Source organism: Pristiophorus japonicus, chromosome 17, assembly GCF_044704955.1.
Source record: "Pristiophorus japonicus isolate sPriJap1 chromosome 17, sPriJap1.hap1, whole genome shotgun sequence".
NCBI lineage: Eukaryota > Metazoa > Chordata > Chondrichthyes > Pristiophoridae > Pristiophorus > Pristiophorus japonicus.
The window spans coordinates 106,890,481-106,912,509 of record NC_091993.1 but is presented as its reverse complement, the minus strand read 5'-3'; the positions used below and the strand labels follow the sequence as shown (position 1 = coordinate 106,912,509).

The window sequence follows — 22,029 nt, the reverse complement described above, 5'->3', positions numbered from 1 at the left end:
TTAAAACTTTTAACATGTATTGCACCAAGCCACTACTTCAATAAAATAGAAAAAAAAGCAATCCAGAAGCGTAAATCCAAACTTACCTGAAAGATATGTGTGTCGCTTTAAGGAGCACAGACAGCGCCTCTGTACGGCTGCTTCATGCACATTTTTCTGAGTGTGCTTAGAACCTGGCAGTAAACTCAGCAAAAAGGTCGAAGTTTGCAGACGCGGCGTCAAGGTTGCATGGCATGTTGACTGACGTCCCGCTCTGCTGGTTTAAATTTCATGGGCGAGCACTGTCAACGGCAGCGCTATGGTGCTTAGAAAATAGGTGCAGGAGCAGGCCATTCAGCCCCTCTAGCCTGCACCGCCATTCAATGAGTTCATGGCTGAACATGAAACTTCAGTACCCCCTTCCTGCTTTCTCGCCATAACCCTTGATCCCCCGAGTAGTAAGGACTTCATCTAACTCCCTTTTGAATATATTTAGTGAATTGGCCTCAACTACTTTCTGTGGTAGAGAATTCCACAGGTTCACCACTCTCTGGGTGAAGAAGTTTCTCCTCATCTCGGTCCTAAATGGCATAGAAACATAGAAATGGCGGCCACCGAGTTTCATGTTGCAGGTAAGTGGAAGTGAGGCAGCCGCCATTTTATGTCCCGAAAGTGGCCTTAATGGCGTGCAGTAAATCTGCGAATTTCTAGGACTTGTAACTCCCAGCGGGAGAAATTTGCCAGCGCCCAATTTGGGGCATTAACTTTTGAAAGCTGGAAAAATTAGCGGCAGGCACTAATGTTTTTCAGCTTTCTGTAAATTCGGTGTTAGTGCTCCAGGAAGGAAGTGGAGCGCTAAATCAAGCGCGTGATTTAGCACTCCACTTCCTTCCTGGAGCGCTAAAGGACGCAGGCGGGTGGTAGGTGTGCAGCGCTGCCACGTTCGGAGGTTCCTTCCCTCCCTTAAAGAGAAAGGCAATCTCAGAGTTGCGGCGAAGGCCGAGTTCCGGTGGAGGCCGGCGTGTCCGGGGGGCCGCAGAGGTCGGCGAGGCGTGTTGGCAAGTACCTCTCTTTTCTCTATTTCTTTTTAATTACATTTTAAACTAGATAAGTCTAACTAGAGGGATGGCAGGGCAACTCAGTCCTGTGGAGTGCACATCCTGCGGCATGTGGGAAGTCTTGGACGCTTCATGCAGCCTCGACAACCATGTGTGCAGGAGGTGTCTCCAGCTTCAACTACTCGAGCTCCGCATTTCGGAGCTGGAGCAGCGGGTGGAGTCAATATGGTGCATCCGCGAGGCTGAGAGCTACGTGGATAGCACGTTTCAGGAGGTGATCACCCCGCAGCTTAAAGGCGTGTAGGTAGAGGGGAAGTGAGTGACCACCAGACGTAGTAAGAATGCTAGGCAGATAGTGCAGGAGTCCCCCCCGTGAGCTCATCTCGCTTTCAAACCCATATTCACTTTTGAGTATCGGTACGGATGATGGTGCCTCTGGGGAGTGCCGCCAGAACCAATTCCAAGGCACCACGGGTGGCTCAGCTGCACAGGGAGGAGGGACGAAGAATGAAGGAGCTCTAGTGATAGGGGATTCTATAGTTATGGGAACAGACAGGCGTTTCTGCGGCCCTGGACGTGACTCCCGAATGGTTTTGTGCCTCCCTGGTGCCAGGGTCAAGGACGTCACAGAGCGGACACAGGGCATTCTCGGGGGAGTAGGGGTGCGCTGAGGGTCGTGGTCCATATCGGGACCAACGGCCTAGGTAAAAAGGGAGATGAGGTCCTATAGGCAGAATTCAGGGAGCTAGGAAAAAAATTAAAGGGTAGGACCTCAAAGGTAGTAATCTCCGGGTTACTACCGGTGCCACGTGCTAATAAGTACAAGAATAGAAGGATAGAATGAACACGTGGCTGGAAAATTGGTCCAGGAGGGAGGCTTTAAATTCTTGAGGCATTGGGACCACTTCTGGGGGAGATGGGACCTGTACAAACCAGACGGGTTGCACCTCCACAGCGCCGGGACCAATATCCTCACGGGGAGATTTGCTAGTGCAGTTGGGGAGAGTTTAAACTAGCTTGGCAGGAGGAATAGGAAGCTGAGAAGAAATTCAAGAGGAAAGGAAGTAAAGCAGAAATTGGAAAGCAAGAATCTAGAAAGTGAATCTGTTAGAGAAAACAAGGCTTAGTAAGTAGTAAGCAAGTAGATCTTCCTGTGCTAAATGTTATATATTTTAATGCAAGGAGTATAGCGAATAAGGCGGATGAGCTAAGAGCACAGGTAGACACTTGGGAGTATGACATTATAGCCATTACAGAAACATGACTGAAAGAGGGGCAGGTTTGGCAGATCACTATTCTTGGTTATAGGATTTATGGCAAGATAGAGAGGGGCATAAAAAGGAGGGGGGCGTTGTCGCGGTACTGATTAAAGAAACAATTACAGCAGTGAGGAGGGATGATATGTTAGAGAGATCATCAAATGAGGCCATATGGGTCGAATTGAAAAATAAAAAAGGGGTGATCACACTGCTGGGCATGTATTATAGACCCCCAAACAGTGGGAGGGAGATACAGGAGCAAATATGTAGGCAAATTGTTGTGAAGTCCAAAAACCTTGGGATAGTAATAGTAGGGGATTTTAACTATCCAAATATTGATTGGGACAAATATAGTGTGAAGGGTATAGAGGATGCGGAATTCTTGAAATGCATTCAAAAAAATGTTTTAATCAGTATGTAGTTAGCCCAACATGAGAGGGGGCGGTCTTGGATTTAGTTTTGGGGAATGTAGCTGGACAGGTTGAAGGGGTATTAGTGGGAGAGCACTTGGGTGCTAGTGACCATAATTCAGTCAGATTCAAGTTGGTTATGGATAAGGATAAGGATAGGCCTGGAACAAAAGTCCCAAATTGGGGAAAAGCTAATTTTGCTAAGTTAAGGAGTGATTTGACCATAGTGGACTGGAAACAGCTACCTGTGGGTAAATCAGTGTCGGAACAGTGGAAGGCATTCAAGGAGGTGATCCGGAAGGCGATGGCCAAACATGTGCCCTTAAAGAAAAAGGTTGGGACTTACAGGGGAGGATAAAGAAAAAAAGGGAAGCTTATGTCATATACCAACGGCTAAATACGATAGAATCTTTAGCGTGATATAGAAAGTTAAGAGGCAAAATTAAAAAGGATATTAGGAATGCTAAGAGAGAGCATGAGAAATTCTTGGCTAGTAAAATTAAGGAAAACCTTAAGATGTTCTATAAATATAAGAAGAGTAAAAGGGTAACTAAAGAAAGGGTAGGGCCTATTAGAGACCATGAGGGTAATCTTTGTGTGGAGGCAAATAATGTTGATAAGGTTCTTAACGAATACTTTGCATGTGTTTTCACAAAGGAACGGGGCAATGCAGATACTGCTATTGAGGAAGAGTGTGATATTCTGGATGAAATAAATATAGTGAGAGGAGAAGTATTAAGGGCTTTAGCAGCTTTGAAAGTAGATAAGTCCCCAGGTCTGGATGAAATGCAGCTCCCAGGCTGTTGAGCGAAGTAAGAGAGTAAATAGCAGAGGCCTTGACCATCATTTTCCAGTCCTCTTTGGATATGGGCATGGTGCCGGAGGATTGCAGGACTGCTAATGTAGTACCCTTGTTTCAGAAAGGAGAAAGGGATAAGCCGAGTAATTACAGGCCTGTCAACCTAACCTCAGTGGTGGGGAAATTATTGGAAAAAATCCTGAAAGACAGGATAAATCTACATTTGGAAAGGCAAGGATTAATTAGGGACAGGCAGCACGGATTTGTTAAAGGAAGATCGTGTTTGACTAACCTGTGTGAATTTTTTGAGGAGGTAACCAAGAGGGTCGATGAGGGTAGTGCGTACGATGTAGTATATATGAACTTTAGCAAAGCTTTTGATAAGGTCCCACATGGTAGACTGGTCAATAAGATTAAAGCACATGGGATCCAGGGCAAAGTGGCAAGTTGGATCCAAAATTGGCTTGGAGGTAGGAAGCAAAGGGTAATGGCTGATGGATGTTTTTGTGACTGGAAGGATGTTCCCAGTGGGATTCCGCAGGGCTCAGTGCTGGGTCCCTTGCTTTTTGTGGTATGTATCACCGATTTAGATTTGAATATAGGGAGCACGATTAAGAAGTTTACAGACGAGACTAAAATTGGCTGTGTGGTTGATAATGAAGAAGAAAGTCATGGGCTGCAGGAGGATATCAATCTACTGGTCAGGTGGGCAGAGCAATGGCAAATGGAATTTAATTCAGAGAAGTGTGTGAGGTGATGCACTTTGGGAGGGCTAATTAAGTGGTAGGCCACTTAATAGTGTAGAAGAACAAAGGGACCCTGGAGTGCTTGTCCACAGATCCCTGAAAGTAGCAGGCCAGGTGGATAACATGGTTAAGAAGGCATACGGAATGCATGCCTTTATTGGCCGAGGCATTGAATACAAGAGCATGGAGGTTATGCTTAAATTGTATAATACTTTGGTTATGCCACAGCTGGAGTACTGCGTGCAGTTCTGGTCACCGTATTATAGGAAGGATGTGATTGCACTAAAGAGGGTGCAGAGGAGATTTACTAGGATGCTGCCTGTAATGGAGAATCTTAGTTATGAGGACAGATTGGATGGGCTGGGTTTGTTCTCATTGGAAGAGAAGAGATTGAGAGGAGACCTCATTGAGGTGTACAAAATATTGGAGGGGCCTGGACATAGTGGATAGTAAGAGCCTATTTCTATTGGTGGAGGGGTCTATTATGAGGGGGCATAGTTTTAAGGTGGATGGTAGAAGGCTTAGAGGGGATTTGAGGGGTGTGCTTCCTTATGCAGAGGGTTGTGGGGATCTGGAACTCGCTGCCTGGAAGAGTGGTGGGTGCAGAAACCCTCACCACTTTTAAGAGATGGTTGGATGGGCACTTAAAGTGCCATAACCTGCAGTGTTACGGACCGAGAGCTGGTAATTGGGATTAGACTGGATGAACTTTTGTTCGCCGACGCAGTATTAATGGCAAGTACTGCAAGGAATTGAATGTGGCCAGGGTGATCTCGTGGACTAGTTTCGATCACCTGGATGGGTCGGAGAGGAATTTTCCCAGATTTCTTCTCCCTAAGTTGGTGGCTGTTTTTTTAAGCATTTTTGGGTATCAGATACAGCCTAGCAAATGAGAACACCAGTTTTTTTAGCACAATTATTGCCTGGCCTGCGACCAGCATTAGGAGAGGAAATAGACGTGGAGGCTAAACTGAGGCCATCTCTTTCACTCTAAAACATCATTTACATCCAATTGTCTATTTCAGGCGCAAGATGTCTCTGTGGTTTTTACCTCTCCGAATGAACTGGAAATAGAAACTGAATTCTGCTGCACCCACCAAAATTCTGCTCGCACTATTAAATTCATTGTGCAATGCCTCTGAAATGTGCAACACTCAATTTCCCTCCCCACCGTCAGCTTACTGTCCCCAAGAATTAACAGAACTATCTCAGTCGCATGGCAGCTTGCTCGAGGCTGGCTTGATCCTGGAGGATCCCAACAGACCCACTTGCTCCACTGGGAGCAGATGTGAAGAGGATAATTTTATTTCAGGCTTCCTCTCCACACTGACATTCAGCTGAGGGTTAGGGACGGGCTTTGCAGATGTGCCCTTGCAGCCACAGGTAGCCCACTCCAGCAGAACAGATGCCTCTGTCACTGGGATTGAGATGGGAGGATCGCTCTGTCCCACTTGTGCCGACAGAGTGGATCCCCAGGAAGTTCAGGTCCATGGTGTAAAATTGTTACAGCTTTATCTTTTCATTGTCATTAGGTTTAAGTAGTGGTTCCTTACCTCTTTCACAGCTTGGTGGAGACGGCACAAATTTGCCACCTTCTCCACATCGACGGCTATGAACACCAACCGGTACAAAACCAGAGTTGCACGTGAAATAGATCAAGTCTCCATAGTTGTAAGGATTTTTCCATTGTGACGTTATTCTACCATTGGCAATATTCTCGGGTCGAGGACAAACAACTGCAAGAGAGGAATAAGTCAGTTTTCACTGGGTAACTGGTTGTACTTAGCAAGGATGTTGTTACATTAGAATGGAAGATTATTCCACTTTATTTTTTTCAGTCAGTGTAAAAACATTTCGAAGAACATGTGTTACCAACAAATTGAATGAAATCACCCTGGCTTTAACTTCAAACATCTTGCTCTCCTCATTCTATCAGAATGTATTTTCCACAGCGACCTGGACATATTCCATAAAAATGGTTGAGGTATTGAAATCATCAACCAGCAGAATACAGATAATAATCATCAGCAAAAATCACAATTGGTTGCTAATTCGACGATTTTCCACGATTCTATAGAAAGTATAATGAATAAAGAATTATGAACCATATGTAAATACTGATGGGACGGGCTGATTGATTGTAGGATACACTAAACACTGTTTGCTTAGAGGAGCGACTTTCAAACTTTTCAGTGTGCGAGACCTTCCGCAGATCCCTAATTTGCCTTTCCTTAAAAATTAGGGCTGAATTTTTTTTTGCATTAATTTTGTCATCCAAAAGTTCTTCCTGGTCCTTCTACAAGTAGCACATGTGTTATGGGACACCCAATGGGACACCTATTATACCAAGGATAATAACGAGAGTAGAGAACTCTGGGGCCTAGAAACTGCAGTAGGCCGGAAACCTACCAGTGCCACCGTGGGCTGCTGTTGACTCAAAATCATTGAGTGAGCAATTATTTTGGTGTTGCCTGCTAATTTAAATTAGTGCAGCGCTAAACCTACAAGCAAATCTGGTTTTCCGACACTACTCTCAACAGGAGGCCCAATTTCGTGTCCCTGAAACAAGAACTGCATTGTCTTAAAGCAATGCTGAAATTTCAGAAAGCAGTGTTGGTCCCTTAAAGGGGCACTGCCTTCCAAAATGAAAAAACAAAAATCATTTAAAAATAGTCAGCTTTTAGCCCTCAGAACTCAACTTCCTTCTGTTAAAAAAAAAACAATGAAAATAATTCCCAAATTACAGTCTTCAGCTGTTAAGGCAGAATTGACTTCAGCACCTAACTAAATGGTAAAAGTGCTTCAGCACTACCACAAATGGTTCAACAAGCCAGGGAAGGGGCATCCAGGGATTTGCATGCAGCACTCCAGCTTTCTGCAGGAGAGGAACACTGCAAGAGAGGTCCTCTACCCACAGAGGCCAGGAGGCCATCCAGTGGGACCAGATCACCAGAGCCATTACTGCCAGCAGTGTCACCTCCACAACTGGTCTCCTGTGCCCAAAGAAACTTCATGACCGAAGGTCAGGGTCAGTGAATTCATCTTCAAAAGCCGTTTCCTACCAACTGTACATCTAGCCTCGCACACTGCTCAATGCATGACTGCCCCCCACCGCCCTCCCAACTTAAGCACCTACCAACAATTTGTCCCAAACACCTACCATTCCTAGCTTTGCCTCACCATATTGGAGGAGTTGACGCTCGCCATTCTTGGCAGGGGAATGGCTGAGTCCTTGGCCATGGTCGGCCATTCCACAATAGCTTCTGATTTACAAGGTGCGCATGGTGTAAGACAGCACATCTTGCTTTCCTGCCCTTCCCTCATGCTACCATCATTTGAAGAAAGGAGGAGGAAAGAGGGACAAGGAAGGAGTGTGGAAGGAGGAGAGGAGGAGAGAGGAAGGAGGACGGGGAGCAGGAGGAGGATCACATGATCTGACACTTCCAGCCACCAGCCCTCGAGAACGCACTGCAAGGCCAACTGCAGTGTCCCCCGCTGAAAGTCAGCAGCCATCCACCAACCATGCTGCAGCCACTGGGGGTAGCACTGTGTGACATCACTAGGTTAGGCAGAGGCGCACACAAAACAGTCACTAATGGAATGCACAAGGGTGATTAGTTGGTTGCTTGCTGTCATATTGGATGGATAAATGTATTAAGCTGGATTAGAAAGTTAGCTTTGCGGTGGCTTTTATTTTAGCCTTGTTGACCATCCAAAGCCTTGCAAGCATCCACAAGCATTCCCTGCACAATTTAAAACTTTTAACATGTATTGCACCAAGCCACTACTTCAATAAAATAGAAAAAAAAGCAATCCAGAAGCGTAAATCCAAACTTACCTGAAAGATATGTGTGTCGCTTTAAGGAGCACAGACAGCGCCTCTGTACGGCTGCTTCATGCACACTTTTCTGAGTGTGCTTAGAACCTGGCAGTAAACTCAGCAAAAAGGTCGAAGTTTGCAGACGCGGCGTCAAGGCTGCATGGCATGTTGACTGACGTCCCGCTCTGCTGGTTTAAATTTCATGGGCGAGCACTGTCAACGGCAGCGCTATGGTGCTTACCAAAATGGCGGCCACCGAGTTTCATGTTGCAGGTAAGTGGAAGTGAGGCAGCCGCCATTTTATGTCCCGAAAGTGGCCTTAATGGCGTGCAGTAAATCTGCGAATTGCTAGGACTTGTAACTCCCAGCGGGAGAAATTTGCCAGCGCCCAATTTGGGGCGTTAACTTTTGAAAGCTGGAAAAATTAGCGGCAGGCACTAATGTTTTTCAGCTTTCTGCAAATTCGGTGTTAGTGCTCCAGGAAGGAAGTGGAGCGCTAAATCAAGCGCGTGATTTAGCACTCCACTTCCTTCCTGGAGCGCTAAAGGACGCAGGCGGGTGGTAGGTGTGCAGCGCTGCCACGTTCGGAGGTTCCTTCCCTCCCTTAAAGAGAAAGGCAATCTCAGAGTTCCGGCGAAGGCCGAGTTCCGGTGGAGGCCGGCGTGTCTGGGGGGCCGCAGAGGTCGGCGAGACGTGTTGGCAAGTACCTCTCTTTTCTCTATTTCTTTTTAATTACATTTTAAACTAGATAAGTCTAACTAGAGGGATGGCAGGGCAACTCAGTCCTGTGGCGTGCACATCCTGCGGCATGTGGGAAGTCTTGGACGCTTCATGCAGCCTCGACAACCATGTGTGCAGGAGGTGTCTCCAGCTTCAACTACTCGAGCTCCGCATTTCGGAGCTGGAGCAGCGCGTGGAGTCAATATGGTGCATCCGCGAGGCTGAGAGCTACGTGGATAGCACGTTTCAGGAGGTGATCACCCCGCAGCTTAAAGGCGTGTAGGTAGAGGGGAAGTGAGTGACCACCAGACGTAGTAAGAATGCTAGGCAGGTAGTGCAGGAGTCCCTCCCGTGAGCTCATCTCGCTTTCAAACCCATATTCACTTTTGAGTATCGGTACGGATGATGGTGCCTCTGGGGAGTGCCGCCAGAACCAATTCCAAGGCACCACGGGTGGCTCAGCTGCACAGGGAGGAGGGACGAAGAATGAAGGAGCTCTAGTGATAGGGGATTCTATAGTTATGGGAACAGATAGGCGTTTCTGCGGCCCTGGACGTGACTCCCGAATGGTTTTGTGCCTCCCTGGTGCCAGGGTCAAGGACGTCACAGAGCGGACACAGGGCATTCTCGGGGGAGTAGGGGTGCGCTGAGGGTCGTGGTCCATATCGGGACCAATGGCCTAGGTAAAAAGTGAGATGAGGTCCTACAGGCAGAATTCAGGGAGCTAGGAAAAAAATTAAAGGGTAGGACCTCAAAGGTAGTAATCTCCGGGTTACTACCGGTGCCACGTGCTAATAAGTACAAGAATAGAAGGATAGAATGAACACGTGGCTGGAAAATTGGTCCAGGAGGGAGGCTTTAAATTCTTGAGGCATTGGGACCACTTCTGGGGGAGATGGGACCTGTACAAACCAGACGGGTTGCACCTCCACAGCGCCGGGACCAATATCCTCACGGGGAGTTTTGCTAGTGCAGTTGGGGAGAGTTTAAACTAGCTTGGCAGGAGGAATAGGAAGCTGAGAAGAAATTCAAGAGGAAAGGAAGTAAAGCAGAAATTGGAAAGCAAGAATCTAGAAAGTGAATCTGTTAGAGAAAACAAGGCTTAGTAAGTAGTAAGCAAGTAGATCTTCCTGTGCTAAATGTTATATATTTTAATGCAAGGAGTATAGCGAATAAGGCGGATGAGCTAAGAGCACAGGTAGACACTTGGGAGTATGACATTATAGCCATTACAGAAACATGACTGAAAGAGGGGCAGGTTTGGCAGATCACTATTCTTGGTTATAGGATTTATGGCAAGATAGAGAGGGGCATAAAAAGGAGGGGGGCGTTGTCGCGGTACTGATTAAAGAAACAATTACAGCAGTGAGGAGGGATGATATGTTAGAGAGATCATCAAATGAGGCCATATGGGTCGAATTGAAAAATAAAAAAGGGGTGATCACACTGCTGGGCATGTATTATAGACCCCCAAACAGTGGGAGGGAGATACAGGAGCAAATATGTAGGCAAATTGTTGTGAAGTCCAAAAACCTTGGGATAGTAATAGTAGGGGATTTTAACTATCCATATATTGATTGGGACAAATATAGTGTGAAGGGTATAGAGGATGCGGAATTCTTGAAATGCATTCAAAAAAATGTTTTAATCAGTATGTAGTTAGCCCAACATGAGAGGGGGCGGTCTTGGATTTAGTTTTGGGGAATGTAGCTGGACAGGTTGAAGGGGTATTAGTGGGAGAGCACTTGGGTGCTAGTGACCATAATTCAGTCAGATTCAAGTTGGTTATGGATAAGGATAAGGATAGGCCTGGAACAAAAGTCCCAAATTGGGGAAAAGCTAATTTTGCTAAGTTAAGGAGTGATTTGACCATAGTGGACTGGAAACAGCTACCTGTGGGTAAATCAGTGTCGGAACAGTGGAAGGCATTCAAGGAGGTGATCCGGAAGGCGATGGCCAAACATGTGCCCTTAAAGAAAAAGGTTGGGACTTACAGGGGAGGATAAAGAAAAAAAGGGAAGCTTATGTCATATACCAACGGCTAAATACGATAGAATCTTTAGCGTGATATAGAAAGTTAAGAGGCAAAATTAAAAAGGATATTAGGAATGCTAAGAGAGAGCATGAGAAATTCTTGGCTAGTAAAATTAAGGAAAACCTTAAGATGTTCTATAAATATAAGAGTAAAAGGGTAACTAAAGAAAGGGTAGGGCCTATTAGAGACCATGAGGGTAATCTTTGTGTGGAGGCAAATAATGTTGATAAGGTTCTTAACGAATACTTTGCATGTGTTTTCACAAAGGAACGGGGCAATGCAGATACTGCTATTGAGGAAGAGTGTGATATTCTGGATGAAATAAATATAGTGAGAGGAGAAGTATTAAGGGCTTTAGCAGCTTTGAAAGTAGATAAGTCCCCAGGTCTGGATGAAATGCAGCTCCCAGGCTGTTGAGCGAAGTAAGAGAGTAAATAGCAGAGGCCTTGACCATCATTTTCCAGTCCTCTTTGGATATGGGCATGGTGCCGGAGGATTGCAGGACTGCTAATGTAGTACCCTTGTTTCAGAAAGGAGAAAGGGATAAGCCGAGTAATTACAGGCCTGTCAACCTAACCTCAGTGGTGGGGAAATTATTGGAAAAAATCCTGAAAGACAGGATAAATCTACATTTGGAAAGGCAAGGATTAATTAGGGACAGGCAGCACGGATTTGTTAAAGGAAGATCGTGTTTGACTAACCTGTGTGAATTTTTTGAGGAGGTAACCAAGAGGGTCGATGAGGGTAGTGCGTACGATGTAGTATATATGAACTTTAGCAAAGCTTTTGATAAGGTCCCACATGGTAGACTGGTCAATAAGATTAAAGCACATGGGATCCAGGGCAAAGTGGCAAGTTGGATCCAAAATTGGCTTGGAGGTAGGAAGCAAAGGGTAATGGCTGATGGATGTTTTTGTGACTGGAAGGATGTTCCCAGTGGGATTCCGCAGGGCTCAGTGCTGGGTCCCTTGCTTTTTGTGGTATGTATCACCGATTTAGATTTGAATATAGGGAGCACGATTAAGAAGTTTACAGACGAGACTAAAATTGGCTGTGTGGTTGATAATGAAGAAGAAAGTCATGGGCTGCAGGAGGATATCAATCTACTGGTCAGGTGGGCAGAGCAATGGCAAATGGAATTTAATTCAGAGAAGTGTGTGAGGTGATGCACTTTGGGAGGGCTAATTAAGTGGTAGGCCACTTAATAGTGTAGAAGAACAAAGGGACCCTGGAGTGCTTGTCCACAGATCCCTGAAAGTAGCAGGCCAGGTGGATAACATGGTTAAGAAGGCATACGGAATGCATGCCTTTATTGGCCGAGGCATTGAATACAAGAGCATGGAGGTTATGCTTAAATTGTATAATACTTTGGTTATGCCACAGCTGGAGTACTGCGTGCAGTTCTGGTCACCGTATTATAGGAAGGATGTGATTGCACTAAAGAGGGTGCAGAGGAGATTTACTAGGATGCTGCCTGTAATGGAGAATCTTAGTTATGAGGACAGATTGGATGGGCTGGGTTTGTTCTCATTGGAAGAGAAGAGATTGAGAGGAGACCTCATTGAGGTGTACAAAATATTGGAGGGGCCTGGACATAGTGGATAGTAAGAGCCTATTTCTATTGGTGGAGGGGTCTATTATGAGGGGGCATAGTTTTAAGGTGGATGGTAGAAGGCTTAGAGGGGATTTGAGGGGTGTGCTTCCTTATGCAGAGGGTTGTGGGGATCTGGAACTCGCTGCCTGGAAGAGTGGTGGGTGCAGAAACCCTCACCACTTTTAAGAGATGGTTGGATGGGCACTTAAAGTGCCATAACCTGCAGTGTTACGGACCGAGAGCTGGTAATTGGGATTAGACTGGATGAACTTTTGTTCGCCGACGCAGTATTAATGGCAAGTACTGCAAGGAATTGAATGTGGCCAGGGTGATCTCGTGGACTAGTTTCGATCACCTGGATGGGTCGGAGAGGAATTTTCCCAGATTTCTTCTCCCTAAGTTGGTGGCTGTTTTTTTAAGCATTTTTGGGTATCAGATACAGCCTAGCAAATGAGAACACCAGTTTTTTTAGCACAATTATTGCCTGGCCTGCGACCAGCATTAGGAGAGGAAATAGACGTGGAGGCTAAACTGAGGCCATCTGTCGCACTCTAAAACATCATTTACATCCAATTGTCTATTTCAGGCGCAAGATGTCTCTGTGGTTTTTACCTCTCCGAATGAACTGGAAATAGAAACTGAATTCTGCTGCACCCACCAAAATTCTGCTCGCACTATTAAATTCATTGTGCAATGCCTCTGAAATGTGCAACACTCAATTTCCCTCCCCACCGTCAGCTTACTGTCCCCAAGAATTAACAGAACTATCTCAGTCGCATGGCAGCTTGCTCGAGGCTGGCTTGATCCTGGAGGATCCCAACAGACCCACTTGCTCCACTGGGAGCAGATGTGAAGAGGATAATTTTATTTCAGGCTTCCTCTCCACACTGACATTCAGCTGAGGGTTAGGGATGGGCTTTGCAGATGTGCCCTTGCAGCCACAGGTAGCCCACTCCAGCAGTACAGATGCCTCTGTCACTGGGATTGAGATGGGAGGATCGCTCTGTCCCACTTGTGCCGACAGAGTGGATCCCCAGGAAGTTCAGGTCCATGGTGTAAAATTGTTACAGCTTTATCTTTTCATTGTCATTAGGTTTAAGTCGTGGTTCCTTACCTCTTTCACAGCTTGGTGGAGATGGCACAAATTTGCCACTTTCTCCACATCGACGGCTATGAACACCAACCGGTATAAAACCAGAGTTGCACGTGAAATAGATCCAGTCTCCATAGTTGTAAGGATTTTTCCATTGTGACGTTATTCTACCATTGGCAATATTCTCGGGTCGAGGACAAACAACTGCAAGAGAGGAATAAGTCAGTTTTCACTGGGTAACTGGTTGTACTTAGCAAGGATGTTGTTACATTAGAATGGAAGATTATTCCACTTTATTTTTTTCAGTCAGTGTAAAAACATTTCGAAGAACATGTGTTACCAACAAATTGAATGAAATCACCCTGGCTTTAACTTCAAACATCTTGCTCTCCTCATTCTATCAGAATGTATTTTCCACAGCGACCTGGACATATTCCATAAAAATGGTTGAGGTATTGAAATCATCAACCAGCAGAATACAGATAATAATCATCAGCAAAAATCACAATTGGTTGCTAATTCGACGATTTTCCACGATTCTATAGAAAGTATAATGAATAAAGAATTATGAACCATATGTAAATACTGATGGGACGGGCTGATTGATTGTAGGATACACTAAACACTGTTTGCTTAGAGGAGCGACTTTCAAACTTTTCAGTGTGCGAGACCTTCCGCAGATCCCTAATTTGCCTTTCCTTAAAAATTAGGGCTGAATTTTCTTTTGCATTAATTTTGTCATCCAAAAGTTCTTCCTGGTCCTTCTACAAGTAGCACATGTGCTATGGGACACCCAATGGGACACCTATTATACCAAGGATAATAACGAGAGTAGAGAACTCTGGGGCCTAGAAACTGCAGTAGGCCGGAAACCTACCAGTGCCACCGTGGGCTGCTGTTGACTCAAAATCATTGAGTAAGCAATTATTTTGGTGTTGCCTGCTAATTTAAATTAGTGCAGCGCTAAACCTACAAGCAAATCTGGTTTTCCGACACTACTCTCAACAGGAGGCCCAATTTCGTGTCCCTGAAACAAGAACTGCATTGTCTTAAAGCAATGCTGAAATTTCAGAAAGCAGTGTTGGTCCCTTAAAGGGGCACTGCCTTCCAAAATGAAAAAACAAAAATCATTTAAAAATAGTCAGCTTTTAGCCCTCAGAACTCAACTGCCTTCTGTAAAAAAAAACAATGAAAATAATTCCCAAATTACAGTCTTCAGCTGTTAAGGCAGAATTGACTTCAGCACCTAACTAAATGGTAAAAGTGCTTCAGCACTACCACAAATGGTTCAACAAGCCAGGGAAGGGGCATCCAGGGATTTGCATGCAGCACTCCAGCTTTCTGCAGGAGAGGAACACTGCAAGAGAGGTCCTCTACCCACAGAGGCCAGGAGGCCATCCAGTGGGACCAGATCACCAGAGCCATTACTGCCAGCAGTGTCACCTCCACAACTGGTCTCCTGTGCCCAAAGAAACTTCATGACCGAAGGTCAGGGTCAGTGAATTCATCTTCAAAAGCCGTTTCCTACCAACTGTACATCTAGCCTCGCACACTGCTCAATGCATGACTGTACCCACCCCCCCACCGCCCTCCCAACTCAAGCACCTACCAACAATTTGTCCCAAACACCTACCATTCCTAGCTTTGCCTCACCATATTGGAGGAGTTGACGCTCGCCATTCTTGGCAGGGGAATGGCTGAGTCCTTGGCCATGGTCGGCCATTCCACAATAGCTTCTGATTTACAAGGTGCGCATGGTGTAAGACAGCACATCTTGCTTTCCTGCCCTTCCCTCATGCTACCATCATTTGAAGAAAGGAGGAGGAAAGAGGGACAAGGAAGGAGTGTGGAAGGAGGAGAGGAGGAGAGAGGAAGGAGGACGGGGAGCAGGAGGAGGATCACATGATCTGACACTTCCAGCCACCAGCCCTCGAGAACGCACTGCAAGGCCAACTGCAGTGTCCCCCGCTGAAAGTCAGCAGCCTTGCACCAACCATGCTGCAGCCACTGGGGGTAGCACTGTGTGACATCACTAGGTTAGGCAGAGGCGCATACAAGACAGTCACTAATGGAATGCACAAGGGTGATTAGTTGGTTGCTTGCTGTCATATTGGATGGATAAATGTATTAAGCTGGATTAGAAAGTTAGCTTTGCGGTGGCTTTTATTTTAGCCTTGTTGACCATCCAAAGCCTTGCAAGCATCCACAAGCATTCCCTGCACAATTTAAAACTTTTAACATGTATTGCACCAAGCCACTACTTCAATAAAATAGAAAAAAAAGCAATCCAGAAGCGTAAATCCAAACTTACCTGAAAGATATGTGTGTCGCTTTAAGGAGCACAGACAGCGCCTCTGTACGGCTGCTTCATGCACATTTTTCTGAGTGTGCTTAGAACCTGGCAGTAAACTCAGCAAAAAGGTCGAAGTTTGCAGACGCGGCGTCAAGGTTGCATGGCATGTTGACTGACGTCCCGCTCTGCTGGTTTAAATTTCATGGGCGAGCACTGTCAACGGCAGCGCTATGGTGCTTACCAAAATGGCGGCCACCGAGTTTCATGTTGCAGGTAAGTGGAAGTGAGGCAGCCGCCATTTTATGTCCCGAAAGTGGCCTTAATGGCGTGCAGTAAATCTGCGAATTTCTAGGACTTGTAACTCCCAGCGGGAGAAATTTGCCAGCGCCCAATTTGGGGCATTAACTTTTGAAAGCTGGAAAAATTAGCGGCAGGCACTAATGTTTTTCAGCTTTCTGTAAATTCGGTGTTAGTGCTCCAGGAAGGAAGTGGAGCGCTAAATCAAGCGCGTGATTTAGCACTCCACTTCCTTCCTGGAGCGCTAAAGGATGCAGGCGGGTGGTAGGTGTGCAGCGCTGCCACGTTCGGAGGTTCCTTCCCTCCCTTAAAGAGAAAGGCAATCTCAGAGTTCCGGCGAAGGCCGAGTTCCGGTGGAGGCCGGCGTGTCCGGGGGGCCGCAGAGGTCGGCGAGGCGTGTTGGCAAGTACCTCTCTTTTCTCTATTTCTTTTTAATTACATTTTAAACTAGATAAGTCTAACTAGAGGGATGGCAGGGCAACTCAGTCCTGTGGAGTGCACATCCTGCGGCATGTGGGAAGTCTTGTACGCTTCATGCAGCCTCGACAACCATGTGTGCAGGAGGTGTCTCCAGCTTCAACTACTCGAGCTCCGCATTTCGGAGCTGGAGCAGCGGGTGGAGTCAATATGGTGCATCCGCGAGGCTGAGAGCTACGTGGATAGCACGTTTCAGGAGGTGATCACCCCGCAGCTTAAAGGCGTGTAGGTAGAGGGGAAGTGAGTGACCACCAGACGTAGTAAGAATGCTAGGCAGGTAGTGCAGGAGTCCCCCCCCGTGAGCTCATCTCGCTTTCAAACCCATATTCACTTTTGAGTATCGGTACGGATGATGGTGCCTCTGGGGAGTGCCGCCAGAACCAATTCCAAGGCACCACGGGTGGCTCAGCTGCACAGGGAGGAGGGACGAAGAATGAAGGAGCTCTAGTGATAGGGGATTCTATAGTTATGGGAACAGACAGGCGTTTCTGCGGCCCTGGACGTGACTCCCGAATGGTTTTGTGCCTCCCTGGTGCCAGGGTCAAGGACGTCACAGAGCGGACACAGGGCATTCTCGGGGGAGTAGGGGTGCGCTGAGGGTCGTGGTCCATATCGGGACCAACGGCCTAGGTAAAAAGGGAGATGAGGTCCTACAGGCAGAATTCAGGGAGCTAGGAAAAAAATTAAAGTGTAGGACCTCAAAGGTAGTAATCTCCGGGTTACTACCGGTGCCACGTGCTAATAAGTACAAGAATAGAAGGATAGAATGAACACGTGGCTGGAAAATTGGTCCAGGAGGGAGGCTTTAAATTCTTGAGGCATTGGGACCACTTCTGGGGGAGATGGGACCTGTACAAACCAGACGGGTTGCACCTCCACAGCGCCGGGACCAATATCCTCACGGGGAGTTTTGCTAGTGCAGTTGGGGAGAGTTTAAACTAGCTTGGCAGGGGGATAGGAAGCTGAGAAGAAATTCAAGAGGAAAGGAAGTAAAGCAGAAATTGGAAAGCAAGAATCTAGAAAGTGAATCTGTTAGAGAAAACAAGGCTTAGTAAGTAGTAAGCAAGTAGATCTTCCTGTGCTAAATGTTATATATTTTAATGCAAGGAGTATAGCGAATAAGGCGGATGAGCTAAGAGCACAGGTAGACACTTGGGAGTATGACATTATAGCCATTACAGAAACATGACTGAAAGAGGGGCAGGTTTGGCAGATCACTATTCTTGGTTATAGGATTTATGGCAAGATAGAGAGGGGCATAAAAAGGAGGGGAGCGTTGTCGCGGTACTGATTAAAGAAACAATTACAGCAGTGAGGAGGGATGATATGTTAGAGAGATCATCAAATGAGGCCATATGGGTCGAATTGAAAAATAAAAAAGGGGTGATCACACTGCTGGGCATGTATTATAGACCCCCAAACAGTGGGAGGGAGATACAGGAGCAAATATGTAGGCAAATTGTTGTGAAGTCCAAAAACCTTGGGATAGTAATAGTAGGGGATTTTAACTATCCAAATATTGATTGGGACAAATATAGTGTGAAGGGTATAGAGGATGCGGAATTCTTGAAATGCATTCAAAAAAATGTTTTAATCAGTATGTAGTTAGCCCAACATGAGAGGGGGCGGTCTTGGATTTAGTTTTGGGGAATGTAGCTGGACAGGTTGAAGGGGTATTAGTGGGAGAGCACTTGGGTGCTAGTGACCATAATTCAGTCAGATTCAAGTTGGTTATGGATAAGGATAAGGATAGGCCTGGAACAAAAGTCCCAAATTGGGGAAAAGCTAATTTTGCTAAGTTAAGGAGTGATTTGACCATAGTGGACTGGAAACAGCTACCTGTGGGTAAATCAGTGTCGGAACAGTGGAAGGCATTCAAGGAGGTGATCCGGAAGGCGATGGCCAAACATGTGCCCTTAAAGAAAAAGGTTGGGACTTACAGGGGAGGATAAAGAAAAAAAGGGAAGCTTATGTCATATACCAACGGCTAAATATGATAGAATCTTTAGCGTGATATAGAAAGTTAAGAGGCAAAATTAAAAAGGATATTAGGAATGCTAAGAGAGAGCATGAGAAATTCTTGGCTAGTAAAATTAAGGAAAACCTTAAGATGTTCTATAAATATAAGAAGAGTAAAAGGGTAACTAAAGAAAGGGTAGGGCCTATTAGAGACCATGAGGGTAATCTTTGTGTGGAGGCAAATAATGTTGATAAGGTTCTTAACGAATACTTTGCATGTGTTTTCACAAAGGAACGGGGCAATGCAGATACTGCTATTGAGGAAGAGTGTGATATTATGGATGAAATAAATATAGTGAGAGGAGAAGTATTAAGGGCTTTAGCAGCTTTGAAAGTAGATAAGTCCCCAGGTCTGGATGAAATGCAGCTCCCAGGCTGTTGAGCGAAGTAAGAGAGTAAATAGCAGAGGCCTTGACCATCATTTTCCAGTCCTCTTTGGATATGGGCATGGTGCCGGAGGATTGTAGGACTGCTAATGTAGTACCCTTGTTTCAGAAAGGAGAAAGGGATAAGCCGAGTAATTACAGGCCTGTCAACCTAACCTCAGTGGTGGGGAAATTATTGGAAAAAATCCTGAAAGACAGGATAAATCTACATTTGGAAAGGCAAGGATTAATTAGGGACAGGCAGCACGGATTTGTTAAAGGAAGATCGTGTTTGACTAACCTGTGTGAACTTTTTGAGGAGGTAACCAAGAGGGTCGATGAGGGTAGTGCGTACGATGTAGTATATATGAACTTTAGCAAAGCTTTTGATAAGGTCCCACATGGTAGACTGGTCAATAAGATTAAAGCACATGGGATCCAGGGCAAAGTGGCAAGTTGGATCCAAAATTGGCTTGGAGGTAGGAAGCAAAGGGTAATGGCTGATGGATGTTTTTGTGACTGGAAGGATGTTCCCAGTGGGATTCCGCAGGGCTCAGTGCTGGGTCCCTTGCTTTTTGTGGTATGTATCACCGATTTAGATTTGAATATAGGGAGCACGATTAAGAAGTTTACAGACGAGACTAAAATTGGCTGTGTGGTTGATAATGAAGAAGAAAGTCATGGGCTGCAGGAGGATATCAATCTACTGGTCAGGTGGGCAGAGCAATGGCAAATGGAATTTAATTCAGAGAAGTGTGTGAGGTGATGCACTTTGGGAGGGCTAATTAAGTGGTAGGCCACTTAATAGTGTAGAAGAACAAAGGGACCCTGGAGTGCTTGTCCACAGATCCCTGAAAGTAGCAGGCCAGGTGGATAACATGGTTAAGAAGGCATACGGAATGCATGCCTTTATTGGCCGAGGCATTGAATACAAGAGCATGGAGGTTATGCTTAAATTGTATAATACTTTGGTTATGCCACAGCTGGAGTACTGCGTGCAGTTCTGGTCACCGTATTATAGGAAGGATGTGATTGCACTAGAGAGGGTGCAGAGGAGATTTACTAGGATGCTGCCTGTAATGGAGAATCTTAGTTATGAGGACAGATTGGATGGGCTGGGTTTGTTCTCATTGGAAGAGAAGAGATTGAGAGCAGACCTCATTGAGGTGTACAAAATATTGGAGGGGCCTGGACATAGTGGATAGTAAGAGCCTATTTCTATTGGTGGAGGGGTCTATTATGAGGGGGCATAGTTTTAAGGTGGATGGTAGAAGGCTTAGAGGGGATTTGAGGGGTGTGCTTCCTTATGCAGAGGGTTGTGGGGATCTGGAACTCGCTGCCTGGAAGAGTGGTGGGTGCAGAAATCCTCACCACTTTTAAGAGATGGTTGGATGGGCACTTAAAGTGCCATAACCTGCAGTGTTACGGACCGAGAGCTGGTAATTGGGATTAGACTGGATGAACTTTTGTTCGCCGACGCAGTATTAATGGCAAGTACTGCAAGGAATTGAATGTGGCCAGGGTGATCTCGTGGACTAGTTTCGATCACCTGGATGGGTCGGAGAGGAATTTTCCCAGATTTCTTCTCCCTAAGTTGGTGGCTGTTTTTTTAAGCATTTTTGGGTATCAGATACAGCCTAGCAAATGAGAACACCAGTTTTTTTAGCACATAGAAACATAGAAACATAGAAAATAGGTGCAGGAGTAGGCCATTCGGCCCTTCTAGCCTGCACCGCCATTCAATGAGTTCATGGCTGAACATTCAACTTCAGTACCCCATTCCTGCTTTCTCGCCATACCCCTTGATCCCCCTAGCAGTAAGGACCTCATCTAACTCCTTTTTGAATATATTTAGTGAATTGGCCTCAACAACTTTCTGTGGTAGAGAATTCCACAGGTTCACCACTCTCTGGGTGAAGAAGTTCCTCCGCATCTCGGTCCTAAATGGCTTACCCCTTATCCTTAGACTGTGACCCCTGGTTCTGGACTTCCCCAACATTGGGAACATTCTTCCTGCATCTAACCTGTCTAACCCTGTCAGAATTTTATATGTTTCTATGAGGTCCCCTCTCATTCTTCTGAACTCCAGTGAATACAAGCCCAGTTGATCCAGTCTTTCTTGATAGGTCAGTCCCGCCATCCCGGGAATCAGTCTGGTGAACCTTCGCTGCACTCCCTCAATAGCAAGAATGTCCTTCCTCAGGTGAGGAGACCAAAACTGTACACAATACTCCAGGTGTGGCCTCACCAATGCCCTGTACAACTGTAGCAACACCTCCCTGCCCCTGTACTCAAATCCCCTTGCTATGAAGGCCAACATGCCATTTGCTTTCTTAACCGCCTGCTGCACCTGCATGCCAACCTTCAATGACTGATGTACCATGACACCCAGGTCTCTTTGCACCTCCCCTTTTCCTAATCTGTCACCATTCAGATAATAGTCTGTCTCTCTGTTTTTACCACCAAAGTGGATAACCTCACATTTATCCACATTATACTTCATCTGCCATGCATTTGCCCACTCACCTAACCTATCCAAGTCGCTCTGCAGCCTCACAGCATCCTCCTCGCAGCTCACACTGCCACCCAACTTAGTGTCATCCGCAAATTTGGAGATACTACATTTAATCCCCTCATCTAAATCATTAATGTACAGTGTAAACAGCTGGGGCACCAGCACAGAACCTTGCGGTACCCCACTAGTCACTGCCTGCCATTCTGAAAAGTACCCATTTACTCCTACTCTTTGCTTCCTGTCTGACAACCAGTTCTCAATCCATGTCAGTACACTACCCCCAATCCCATGTGCTCTAACTTTGCACATCAATCTCTTGTGTGGAACCTTGTCGAACGCCTTCTGAAAGTCCAAATATACCACATCAACTGGTTCTCCCTTATCCACTCTACTGGAAACATCCTCAAAAAATTCCAGAAGATTTGTCAAGCATGATTTCCCTTTCACAAATCCATGCTGACTTGGACCTATCATGTCACCTCTTTCCAAATGCACTGCTATGACATCCTTAATAATTGATTCCATCATTTTACCCACTACCGATGTCAGG

The 22,029-nt window shown here is 45.9% G+C and overlaps 1 protein-coding gene across 14 annotated transcripts in view; it reads right to left on the bottom strand.

The window, feature by feature from the left end:
- Positions 1-22,029, bottom strand: part of LOC139227881 (zona pellucida sperm-binding protein 3 receptor-like) — a 265,290-nt gene that overhangs the window by 52,602 nt on the left and 190,659 nt on the right. For all 14 annotated transcript variants that reach the window (XM_070858981.1, XM_070858986.1, XM_070858982.1 and 11 more), the window contains 2 exons: positions 13,535-13,717; positions 5,805-5,987 (listed from right to left, as the gene is read on the bottom strand). In XM_070858981.1, coding sequence (XP_070715082.1) covers positions 5,805-5,987; positions 13,535-13,717 — 366 coding nt within the window. The remainder of the gene's footprint in view (positions 1-5,804; positions 5,988-13,534; positions 13,718-22,029) is intronic.